This window comes from Cynocephalus volans, chromosome 16 (assembly GCF_027409185.1).
Source record: "Cynocephalus volans isolate mCynVol1 chromosome 16, mCynVol1.pri, whole genome shotgun sequence".
NCBI lineage: Eukaryota > Metazoa > Chordata > Mammalia > Dermoptera > Cynocephalidae > Cynocephalus > Cynocephalus volans.
Window position 1 is genome coordinate 22,567,554 of NC_084475.1, and position 11,812 is coordinate 22,579,365.

The window sequence follows — 11,812 nt, forward strand, 5'->3', positions numbered from 1 at the left end:
GCCTGTAGTCAGGCAGGAGCCGGGAGCAGCTCAGGGGGCTGGTACTTGATCTGCCAGCCCCACCCAGAGCCTGGCCTGCTTCTGACCCCGCCTGCAATCTCATCCCTCACACCCAAGCTGTCACCCGGGCCGATGCGACGTGACATGACAGACAGCCAGGAAGCGGGGGGCAAAGAGAGGAGGAGGGGATGAGCCTCTGATCAGGTTCCCACCCCGGTGCCCCTCAGGACCGGCCTCCAGGGCAAAAGTCCAATCCTCACGCTGACGTCCTCAGACTCTCCCGGAGCAGCTGCGCTGGTCACAGTGTGCTAGGATCCTCTGTTCACAACTGCGCCCGCAGCAAGCCAGTGACCAGGTCACAGCCACCGTGGTGTGTGCGGCGCCAGTGGGGGCCCTGGGCAGGACAGGCTCTCAGCTGTGGTGGATGGACAAGGTTGAGCATGGACGACGGAGCCTGGCCAGTGTGTTGGTGTTGGGGACAAAGGGACGCCTCATCCACCATCCACCCGATGCACACGAAGGAGCAGTCTGCTGTGGACCGTCTGGACGGGGCCCCATGCGGGGCACATGGGGCACAAGAGGGCTGCTGCCTGTGTCCTGGGATGACTGCGTGATGCTTGCTTTGTTCGTCCTTGTCAGCCTGGGCTCATCCAGCAAAAACCGTTATTTTTTTGAAAAATCAACTAAAATGTTCAAAAATATTTTATCTTTTAACAAAGGTTAAAAAGAAAGATTGCCAGAGTTTCTCCACCACTGCATCACATATGATTGCAGATGGCTGTTTTCTCTGGGCTGACTTTACATGCAAGAGGTCTCTGACCTGTGACTTGGTCGCCCAGGACTCCAGGCATGACAGGGAGCATGTGCTAGAGCAGGAACATACCCTATGATGTCCAGGTTCATAAAGCGGCTTCCACGAGCCTGCTCAGTGCAAATTCACGCCTGCCCTCCTGCGGGGCCTCCCCTCGGCCAGACGCTGCAGCCCTCACCAGCCCAGCCCACGCCAGCGTCTCATCTGCCCCTTTCCCTCCTTACCGGTATAGCTGGAAGTCCTCGTCCGAGAAGACGTTGTGTATTCTATCCCCAAAGTATCTGTGAAGAAATAAGGAGCATTAACAAATGTAACAGTTTATTAATCTTTTCCTCATTCTGGGCTGGCCCGTGGCTCACTCGGGAAAGTGCGGTGCTGATAACACCAAGGCCTCGGGTTCGGATCCCTATATAGGATGGCCGGTTCGCTCACTGGCTGAGCGTGGTGCTGACAACACCAAGTCAAGGGTTGAGATCCCCTTACCAGTCACCTTTAAAAAAAAAAAAATCTTTTCCTCATTTCCTTTAAATTCAGTCTTTCCTCAAGCTAACCAGCAAGTTCCTGGAAATCGACTTGACTTGTCGTTATTATCTTAGAGCTACTTCGTTTCTAAAATAATAACTGTTGTAACAAAAGGCAGGTGGGGAAGGGCGATTTCAGTGGCTCAGCAGAGTGGGGACAGCACGGACCAAGGCTGGGAAACTCTCAGAGGTGCCAGCAGGTTCTTTAAGGCTCAGTGGCTGCCTGACCGCACCTGCCCTCCTGTTCCCCTTCTCCTGCAGCCCCACCCCGGCCTCGGGCAGGCCCCAGTGTCCCAGAGCCCCAGGACATGACCCCAGCCTTTTCCCTAGAGCTTTGTGAAGTGGGTCCCGCCCGGGGGTGGGCAGGAGGGAAGACCATCCTGCAGGTTCCTGCCTGTTCCCATGTCCCTGACGAGCATGGGACTGAGGACTGGGAGCTGCTGCGACCCAGCGCGGCCCCCTCGGCGTGGATCCGCGCTGCCCTCGGGCTCTCACCTATACAGGTTCACGAAGTGCTTCCCGACGGACAGGGCCCCTGAGTGCAAGTCCAGAATAGATGCCTGGAAAACACGTGCGTGGAGTCAAATGCGAGGCCGAGGCAGTGGGTGGTGGCCACTTCCAACGCTGCTGAGGTTGAACACAAGCTACTGAGACCCCCGGGGCCAGCTCTCTTAAAACCCTGCCTCGTGGGCTTCATCTCACTGACCAAACCCTCCTGTTCTCTGTGGCCTAAAGAACCAAGACCAAGCTCTTTAACCTAACGTGAAGAAGAATCCACAGGTACGTTTCCTCCAATCACCTGCAGACCCCACGGCTGCATCACGAGCCCACTTCCTCCCTGCGTCCCCTCGCTGCGTTGAGGTGAAACTGACATACAGTAATAACCTCGCGTGTGTGACAAGCTCTGATGCCGATGCACGCCTAGGGAGTCACCATCACAGTCAAGGTCGTGGGCGTGCACGTCACCCCCATACTTCCTCACACCCTTTGGGACCTCTCCCCCCGCAGGCAACCACTGATCCGCTTCCTATCACAGAAACCAGTTTACATTTCCCAGATTTTTAGGTCAAGAGAGCCGCACAGACTGTGCTCTCTCTGGGTCTGGCCTCTCATGGGGCGTGCCTGCTCTGAGATGCACAGGCGCTGCTGTGTGCACTGTCCCACCACTGCCGAGTGGCCTTTGTTCTGCTGGCACCTGCAGGTGGACGTGTGCACTGCTTCCAGTCTGGGGCCCCCACACACGAAGCTCTTTGAGCACCAGTTACAAGACCCTGAGGACAAATGCCTTCATTTCTCCTGAGCAGGTACCTAGCAGAGGGACTGCTGGGTCATATGTCTTTAAGGAACTGCCAAAGGGTCTTTTGTTTTGTTTTTTGGTGGCTGGCCAGTAGAGAGCCAAAGAGTTTTCCACCCCTGAACTCCCCACCTCCAAGTCCTTCTGCATGTCCTGGGAGGGAAACGGCCACCAGCACGCACCACTGTACACCGTCCATGACCTCGTAGGAACGGCCACTACTGTCGCTTCCCTCACTGCTAGCCCAGGACTTAATAAACGTTACTGAACAGGCATCAACCTGGCTAACTGAGTGTAGCTCGACTCAAGAGAAAAGAGTTTGCAGAATAAAGTTATGCAGATAATCAAGGTAATACTTTGAGTTTCTAGCAAATTCTAGTCAAGTCTGTAAATTAATCTTCCTCACAGTTTCAAATACAGAGACAGAAAAAAATATGCGGACTGACTCGGGTCCATGTGGTGACAGTATTCAAAGCAATCACCAAAATACGCAGGGAGAGGTACAGATCTTTGATCAGTTCCACACCCTGAACAAGAAAATCAATCTTGAGAAAACCACGAGAACTCAGGCTAATGTCAGCGGCTCCAGTGCCGATTCCGAGCATCCCCCTGTCAGGGGAGGAGACCACGAGGTGCACCCGCTCGGCGTTACTCCCTGTGGCTGCGGCCACGCAAGCTGGAGGCCTAAAGCAACACGAGTTTGTTCCCTCACGGCTCTGGAGGCCAGGAGTCCGCGGTCCAGGTGTGGCAGCGCCGCGCTCCTTCTGGCTCCGGGGGAGGATGCTTCCTGCCTCGTCCTGCTCCTGGTGGCCCCACTCCGGTGTCCACCACGTCTTCACACAGCCTTTCTCTCCTCCCTCCCAAATCTCCCTCTGCCTCTCTTACAAGGACGCTTATCATCTAAACCCAGGATGATCTCATCTTGTGATCCTTCATTTAATTACATCTGCAAAGAACCTTTTCCAGATCAGGTTGTGTTCACAGATTCTGGGTGGACACATCTTTTGGGGCCACCATCCTACCCCTATGGTCTGACACAGCGGACGACAGCCTCGCAGGGCATGCGCGGAGCACTGGTGTGGAGGTCGTGACGTTCCATCGGAGCAGCTTCTGTCCCATGGGGCCTTTCTGTTTCTCAGTAGCTCCACGGGCTCTCCTGTTTCCGGAGCTTGTCACTGGGCTCCTACTTCTCTCCCTTGTCAGCTCCCTGCCTGCAACCCCCCACCTGGAGCATCTAAAATGCCAGTGCAACCTGAAGCAGGCAGGCACATCTAAGGACACGCTCTTCCCAACAAGGGAACATCTCGGGTCTCTGACCACCTGTCAGGCGCAGCTGCTATGGTCAGTGCTGGGCCGTGCCAGCCCATGCCCTCGGGTGGGGGCACCAGGGACCTTGCACGGGCGGTGCTTTCTCCTTCACCTCCAAGTGACAGCAAAGTTAATGGGCCAAAAGAAAACTGGGGCAGGAACCATATTCAACTCACCCCTCCGTCGGATCCTCCCAGGGAGAGCCCCTTCTCGGCTATGCTGAGGGGGGAAAATAATTTAAAAACAGAATTTAGTCAGTAGAATTATCTATAACATATATAGGCAAAATATCAATCAGCATAATTAACGTAACATTAATAAGTTCTGTTCCTTTAGCATTTGTGATGTAAACAAATGTTTAGACCAGAGGACTAGACCTTCAAGGTTAAGGGAGTGACTGACAGTATCCTCACCACAGTCTTGTTCATAGCCTATGGCTCGGCCCAGAAGCAACTGGGCTTAATTTCTCGCCTCCAGCATGGAGCGAGACCTGAGGCTGCGCGGGCCTCGTACTTGCAGACCGGGCTGAACTGCTCCGCTCCACTCTCCCACAGGTCGCAGGGCTGGTAGGGGTGACCTTGATCATCACCAGCTCAGGAGGCAGCGAGGCCCCGCCCACGCTGGGGAGAAAGACCCCCTGCAAGTCATCCGCGCTGGACCAGAGAGGACACCCGAGTCACCGCAGGTGCCTGAGCTTTTACCAGGCATCTCACAGCTGCCAGGGGTGCTGACGGGGGACAGGTCGGTCTGTAAGTGAAACCCCAATTCCCCACGTACAGCAGCAGGGGTGCCGCTGGAGGACAGGCTCCCTGGCGGGATCTCGACAGGGCGTGGCACGGACGGGGACCAAACGCCACTCCACATGCCCAGAGTCCAAACTCGGCCAGAAAATCAAAACTTTCTTTGAAGGTCATGTTCTTAAAATCTCAACAAGGAAAAATCCAGCACCAACCCCTTCCTACTCTTAGGACAGACGCTGGAACATTATCCAGTGACTGCTGCCCGAGGCTCAGGAACAGGCGAGTGTTTGGGTCCCTCAACAGCTGCAGGAACGGCATCTTCCCCAGAGAGGAGGCCAGGCCTGGCATGTTCTGTCAGCAACCACACCGCTGAGGGCCATGGCCTTCCCTCCTGGAAATCAGAAAATCCAACCTTGTCCTAGGAAGCATGTAAGGAAATTCTTACGTAATTGTAATGAATTCTCTAAATTATTTTCTTGGTAGTAATTCTCTGCTTCCCGCCCCAGCCCTACTTTCCCACTTCTTGCTTAAATCTGACCCACGACGCCATGGGACAAAGCGCTGGGACATGTGTTTACCTGCGAATCCGCTGTGCTTCCTCCCTGGTGATGACACCGTCAGTGATGCCCCTCCCACACTTCCGAGGGGTGCAGCCTGGAGGGACGACAGTCAGTGTGAAATGGACATCCTCCCCAGGAACAACGGGATCGGGTGGGGTGGGGCTGGCAAGGCTCTTCCACAGGACATGGGTGGCCAGATTTGGCTCATACACCCCATTAAATGAGAATTTCAGATCAGCAACAGTGACTTCAGGGGAAGTGAGCCCCGTGCAGTATCTCTGGAGTTCACGTCTCACTGGGCGCCCTGTGCTCCACACTGGACAAGGTAACCCAGAAGCACACGTCACTGCTCCCGACCCCTGGACAGACCACAGAAGTCCCCCAGACATGGCATCGACAACATCCTTGAAAGATCACTGACTACAGGTCTGAGCCCTCTTAAGCACCCATCAGAAAATCCTCCTGGAATAACAAAGCTGAGCTGGTAATTCATCACTGTCCTCCCCAGGGCCACAGCAAGCTGTTCCTCACGCTCTCCTGCCTCTGCCCGCAGCTCAGCAACCTGCAGAGAAGCCCAGATGGGGACAGGGCCAGGTTCAGGGGGTGGGGGCAGGTCAGGGGGAGTGGGTCAGGGGGTGAGAGCCAGGTCAAAGGGGAGGGGCCAGGGACAAGGCCAGGATCAGGGTGACAGGACCAGACCAGGGTGATGGGGCCAGGGTCAGGGGGATAGAGCCAGGATCAAGGTGATGGGGTCAAGGAGATGAGGCCAGGATCAGGGTGAACAGTGCCAGGGTCAGTGGGAAAGGGCCAGGGTTGGAGGGAAGGGAATGGGGCCAGGTCAGATGTGACAGGGACAGGGCCGGGGGATGGGGCCAGGGTCATGAAGGACAGGGTCAGGGGAGAGGGACAGGGCCAGGGGAGGGGTGACAGAACCTGGGTTGCAGCGGACAGGCCATGGTGCGGTAAAGCCTTGTGTTTGGTTCAAGCATGGGCCGTGCAGTCTGCCCTGACTGCTGAGGGGTCTGTGGACACTCTGAGGATGCAGTGGGCTTGCTGAACTTTTGCAACTTGGTTCCATCCCTCTTCCCATCTTCCAGCTTGGAAAGTGAGCCCAGAACCTGGAGGTGGCACCACTGTCCTGGGACCACATAAGTGAAAGCCACTCACTCGGTGCTGAGCGCTAGGAGCCCAGACCCCAGGGATCAAAGGGCGCCAGGCTGGCCCACAGTGCTTCTGTCTGCACCTTGTCATACGAGACAAAGTTTTATGTGGCTGAATCATTGGGGGAGAAGGGCCTCAGTTACATGTGACTAAATAGCCCTACTAATACCGGTGTTTTGTTTTGAAAACAAAAGGCAGCTATGTGCTTTTTATAAGGGTCACTCTGAAGACATGACAACACAGAAGGCAAAAGGCAGATATGATAACAACCGAAAGCAGCAGCTGCCAAGCGACCTCTGTGTCAGCAAATGTGCTCTAAGAAAGAGAGTCACTGGGGGAAAGAGGGTTGTGCCAGCAAGAACAGGAACGATTCACCGATTGACCAGGGTACAACTGACAGCCCCAGATAGCATCACCTTGAAACACAAGGAGCAGCCGGTAGGAAAGGCCAGCCAGAAGACGCTGCCAAATCCACCTGTCCTGGAGAAGACTCCAACGCCCCTTCCAGTAACTGACAGGAGAAGAGACAAAACTGGCGAGGACAGAGTGTCCATACACGTGGGCTCAGAGCTCTACGCACAACCATTAGGAAACACACATTCCTTTCAGGCACGCGTGGAATATGAACAAAAACAGATCACATATTAGTCCATAAAGGAAGCCTGAGCTAATTTCAAAGAGTCTATATCATGTAGATTCTACCACCTAACTCAAATGCAATGTGGTTGGAAATCAATTCTTAAAAAGAGAATCAAGAACCCCATGAATTTTGAAAGTATAAAAACATGCTTCCAAATAACTTGTGGATTAAAAAATAATAATCATAGAAATGTAAAATACTTAGAAAATGATCATGAAAAAACCGTACATCAAGTTGCCAGGGATTTGAGACTTCCGTTCACAGTCACGATGTAGTAACGGGGACTGGATTTAGCCTCTGGTCCAAAACAACTAAAAACTGGACAAAACATATGGAACCATGGTTCCTAAGACCCTGGACATTAGGCAAGGAAAGACAGAGACCCCTGAGAGGTGGAAACCTAGCGAGTTAGCACAGAGATGGCACCACAGGGAAGGAGAGCTGCACATGGTGACAGGGGGTTTCGCAAGTCCTCAGCAGAGCACTGACCCCGCAGATCAATAGAGGGCATGTGTGTGAGGAGTCCAGGGTTGAGGAAAGAACGATATAGCAAGAGGATCAGAAGAAACAGACGGACACTCACACAGCAGGAATCCACCGATCTCAGCAGCCCGAGGCACAGTCAAGTGGGCTTAGAGGATCCGACCTGGGCTGGGGGAGATGATCCCTCGACTACACATGGCTCTGGTCCTCCAAGACAAAGCTTAAAAGCAAGACCTGAAAGGACCGAACTGTTCCCAAGTAACACACCTGCAGCCCGCAGCGAAGCTCAGGAATAGTTACAGGATTTTGAAAACATCCAGCACCCAATGGGATGAAAGTCACAATCTACATCATCTGATCAAAATTACCAGAGATACAGAGAAGCAAGAAAACAGGACCCATAATGAGGGAAAATAATTCACCAAAGGCAGGAGACAGTGCGAAGGTGGCAGTGGCGACAGGACCCTGCCAGCAATAACAGCATCTTGATGCACATCAGCATCCAGAGCACGATTTAGGGCAGAAATGTGAGCTGTGAACAGTCAACAACGCCAGTGTCCAGGAATACACGTCTCCACACGCGCGGTCACACACACTGCCTGCAGACCATGCTGTGGTGCCTCCCCGTGCCATCCTGTGTGGGGGGACATTTCATAACCGGCCCCCTCCCCAAGCCACGAGACCATCGGACAAGACGTGTGCTGGACACAGCAAGCTCACGTCTCTCACCTGAGAGCCAGGAGGAGGAGGGAGAGGAAGGTCCAGAGGCTTTAAATACGTCCCAACTCTTTTTCTTCACCGTAAAAATATGCAGCATAAAGTCCAGCACCTCAACCAGTTGTAAGTGTGCAGTCCGGTGGCGTCAAGCACACACACAGAGCTTTGCAAATGTCACCACCGTCCCTCCCCAGAGCTTTTCCATCCTCCTCAAGTGAAATCCTGTCCCCAAACACTAACTCCCTACTCTGCCCCATCACAACTATTTTTAATGTTGATAAATTATTAAATGGTAGAAAGAAAAATTTATCTTCAGTGCTAACCACTGAAAAATATTCTTTGAAAGCTGGGACGTTAGGGAAAAAAGTCTACTAAGACGTAGAGAACAGCCACGCAACAGAGACACACTCATTTCCCTGACCCTGTTCCCCCCGTGGCGTTCCAAGCTGCACGCCTCCCTCCACGCTTCACTGCGCCCTGAGCAGTCCGCGCTCATGGGCATCACAACGGCGCCTCTTTGTGGAAGAACTTGGCAGTCTTTCTCGGGTCAAGTCCAAAGCATTGCTTCGAATGAAAAAACAAACTGAACTCTCTAAAACCCAGGTGTGCATGCTGCATTTTTAAAACTGACAACCATCTAGGTGGCACAGAATGTTCAGGAAAACGTAGCAGCCAGAGAAGGCCCCAGGCAGCGGGGTCTGTGGTCAGCCCTGCTCCAGGGCCGTGAGCTCTCCACGGTGCTGAACTCCCCGCACTGGCCCAGGCCCCTAACCTGGCCGCGGGTCGCTCCTTCCTCCTGTCCAGAGCCGTTGGCAGAGCTGCAGAGCCAGGCCCAGCCCCAAACAGGGCCAGAACGGGAGCCGTGGCCACAGAACTGGGACACGAGGCGAGGCATGGCCTTTGGCTGTGACATTCCTTGTTACAGCATTTTCTCCAGCATTCTCTATGTCAATACTTCTTCTGGCTTCAACCTTCTCATCCCCACCTGTCCCATTCTGTTCCCGCCCTGCAGGCAAACCATCTCCTCCACTGGATAGCGCAGCTTACTAAACACTGACTGGGGCTGGCAGGTTAGCTCAGTTAGTTGGAACGTGGAGCTGATTACACCAAGGTCAAGGGTTCGATCCGGTACTGGCCAGCTGCCAAAAATAAGTAAATAAATAAAGTGTTGACCACAGCCAGGGTGGAGACGGGGCAGGCCCTGAAACACCTGCAGTCCTCAGCCAGGGGAGGGCTAGCCAACCTGAAGTAGGGGAAAGGTCGCCTGCTACCCTCCCCTACACCACTATCAACCTGACTCCCACCAATTCATTGTAGCGAAAGGCAGACATTAAACACACTGCATTTCATTTTAGCATGTTACTTTTTCTTGAATCACCTTGGAGCCCACAGCACCATACCTTCAAACCTTCGGTGGCTGTCATAGTCCTCGGAGCAGGGCACCTCGATGAATCTGCCTGCCAGGACCTCACCATGGTGGGCCAGGACCTCAGCAATATCATCTTCGGCCCCCAAACTGCTCCAGAGCAGGAGCGCGGCAAGCACAAAGCCAGCCCCCAGGCCTGCATTCCTCAGCCATGTCCTCTGCCCCTCCCGCAGCGCCCGGTCCTTCTTCATGCTGAGGACAGAAAACACAATCACCATCACCCAAATGCAGCTGTGTGTGCTGAAAACACAGATCAAGACCAGAGAAAACACTCATACTTGAATACAACCAGCCTCAGGCTGTGCCTACACTAACCTTTTGCCAAGATGGGCCCCAGTCAATCCAGAAGCTGCCATCGGCTCTCCCCTGCCACCCAAAGCAGGCACCAGCAAGGCAGGTGGTGGGAAATGGGAGCCTCCAACCCAACCCCAGGCTCACCATGATGCCCACTATGAACCACCCTAAAGGAGAAAAGCAGCCAGGCAGCATGTGGCTCCTGCCCCATCTGGCCAGGCAGGGCTGACTGTGTCCTGTGACAGGTAACAGGATGAAGGTTTTGAGGATTCCCATGGGAGTCTCTCTAATCACATTGCCAGTACCCACAGATACCTGCCTTACCTCCACAAGTGCTCCCAGCCTGCACATAGGCGCGCAAGCACACACATGCAGGACGCAAACCAACTTGTGTGAGTCAAACCCATTCGACTAGAACCGCAAACCAGCCAGGAAGGAACACACGCACACCAGAAACAACCCGTGAATAAAACACTTTCTGTACAACCCGGGGCTAACCTTGTGGTTCAGTCAGCCTGTGCTGAAGTTGCATGTGCATGACTCTGTATGTGTGTGTGTAACTGTGGCAGCCGTGTGCTCTGTGGTCCAGGAAAGATGCCATGAGCATAATATCACACCACGTTTGTATTTTTTTTTTTTTTTTTTGACCGGTAAGGGGATTGCAACCCTTGGCACGGTGTGGTCCGCACCACGCTCAGCCAGTGAGCACACTGGCCATCCCTATGTAGGATCCAAACCTGCGGCCTCGGCGCTACCAGTGCCGCACTCTCCCGAGTGAGCCACGGGGCCGGCCCCTACGTCTGTATTTTAAATGTCCATCCTGGCAACAGTCCTTCAGCAGGTGACATCCACACACAATCCCCAATGGAGCAAGGAAGCCTGCCTGGGTATAATTCCAAGGGAAGAAAGATAAGGGAGAAATTGGACGAAAAAGGTGGCAAGTGGGGTGGTTTTGAGGTGACTTCGAGGACACGCTCTCAGGCTCCAGCACAGGTTTGAGGGGAGGTCCACGAGGTCTGTCTTGGACATGTCAGGTGTGAAAGGCCAGGGCGGGGGAGGGAGGTGTCCTGGGTGAGGTGTCCACCATGGTTTCAGGGCCTGGAGGGACCGCAGGGGTAGTCACGGGCATGCAGCTCAGGGCAGCAGCGCCGCAGGGGCACACACAACCAGGGGGAGGCAGAGAAGGAAACCAGTTAGGGACAGAGAACAGGAGAAGCGTGAAGCCCACGGAGAGCACCTCGAGCGAGCATGACCCGCCTCCAGCGGCAGGTGTCGCAGAGGCTGTAAACGGGTGCCGACCACTGACCACCGAGACGCACCAACTAAGAGGCTCCGGCGACAGCAGGAAGCGGCCAGGGTGCGGGGCAGAGGAGAGGAGAAGAAGGGGTACGTGACTCCTCCGTGGGAAGGGAAGGCGGGGCGGCAGCCGAGGAGGGGGCGCTCCCTGGGGTTCACCCGCCCGTGCCAGGGCTGCCGGCTGAAGGCCCCCGGCCGGCCTCCCCTGCGACAGGGTCCACGGGCACCGGTGAGAGCTGGAGCGGGCCACAGGTCACCGGGGTGGGCCGCGTGTCCGGAAGGCTGTGCTGCTGCTCCGGGGCGCTCTGATTTCCGACGAGCCAGCGGCGTGGCCTCGGTCCTCCTGCCCCCGGCCCGCTCGACGGCCCACGACAGCACTGCCGCAGCTGTGGGCACGAGGAAGCCCCGGGGCCGGGACACGCCGGGCGGACACACCCCTCTAGGCCCCGCCCCGCCCCCAACACCATCTCCAGGCCCCGCCCACAACACCACCCCGCAGGCCCTCCCCTCCGGGTCCCGCCCCGTTCTCGGCCGGCCCCGCCCCCGCTCCCGCCGCCGCCC

The 11,812-nt window shown here is 55.2% G+C and overlaps 1 protein-coding gene across 1 annotated transcript in view; it reads right to left on the reverse strand.

The window, feature by feature from the left end:
* Positions 1–11,812, reverse strand: part of OGFOD3 (2-oxoglutarate and iron dependent oxygenase domain containing 3) — a 38,029-nt gene that overhangs the window by 25,935 nt on the left and 282 nt on the right. Inside the window, exons 2-6 of the mRNA XM_063080477.1 lie at positions 9,636–9,853; positions 5,253–5,328; positions 4,111–4,153; positions 1,828–1,892; positions 1,036–1,092 (exon numbers count right to left, since the gene is read on the reverse strand). Of these exons, the coding sequence (XP_062936547.1) occupies positions 1,036–1,092; positions 1,828–1,892; positions 4,111–4,153; positions 5,253–5,328; positions 9,636–9,853 (459 nt within the window). The remainder of the gene's footprint in view (positions 1–1,035; positions 1,093–1,827; positions 1,893–4,110; positions 4,154–5,252; positions 5,329–9,635; positions 9,854–11,812) is intronic.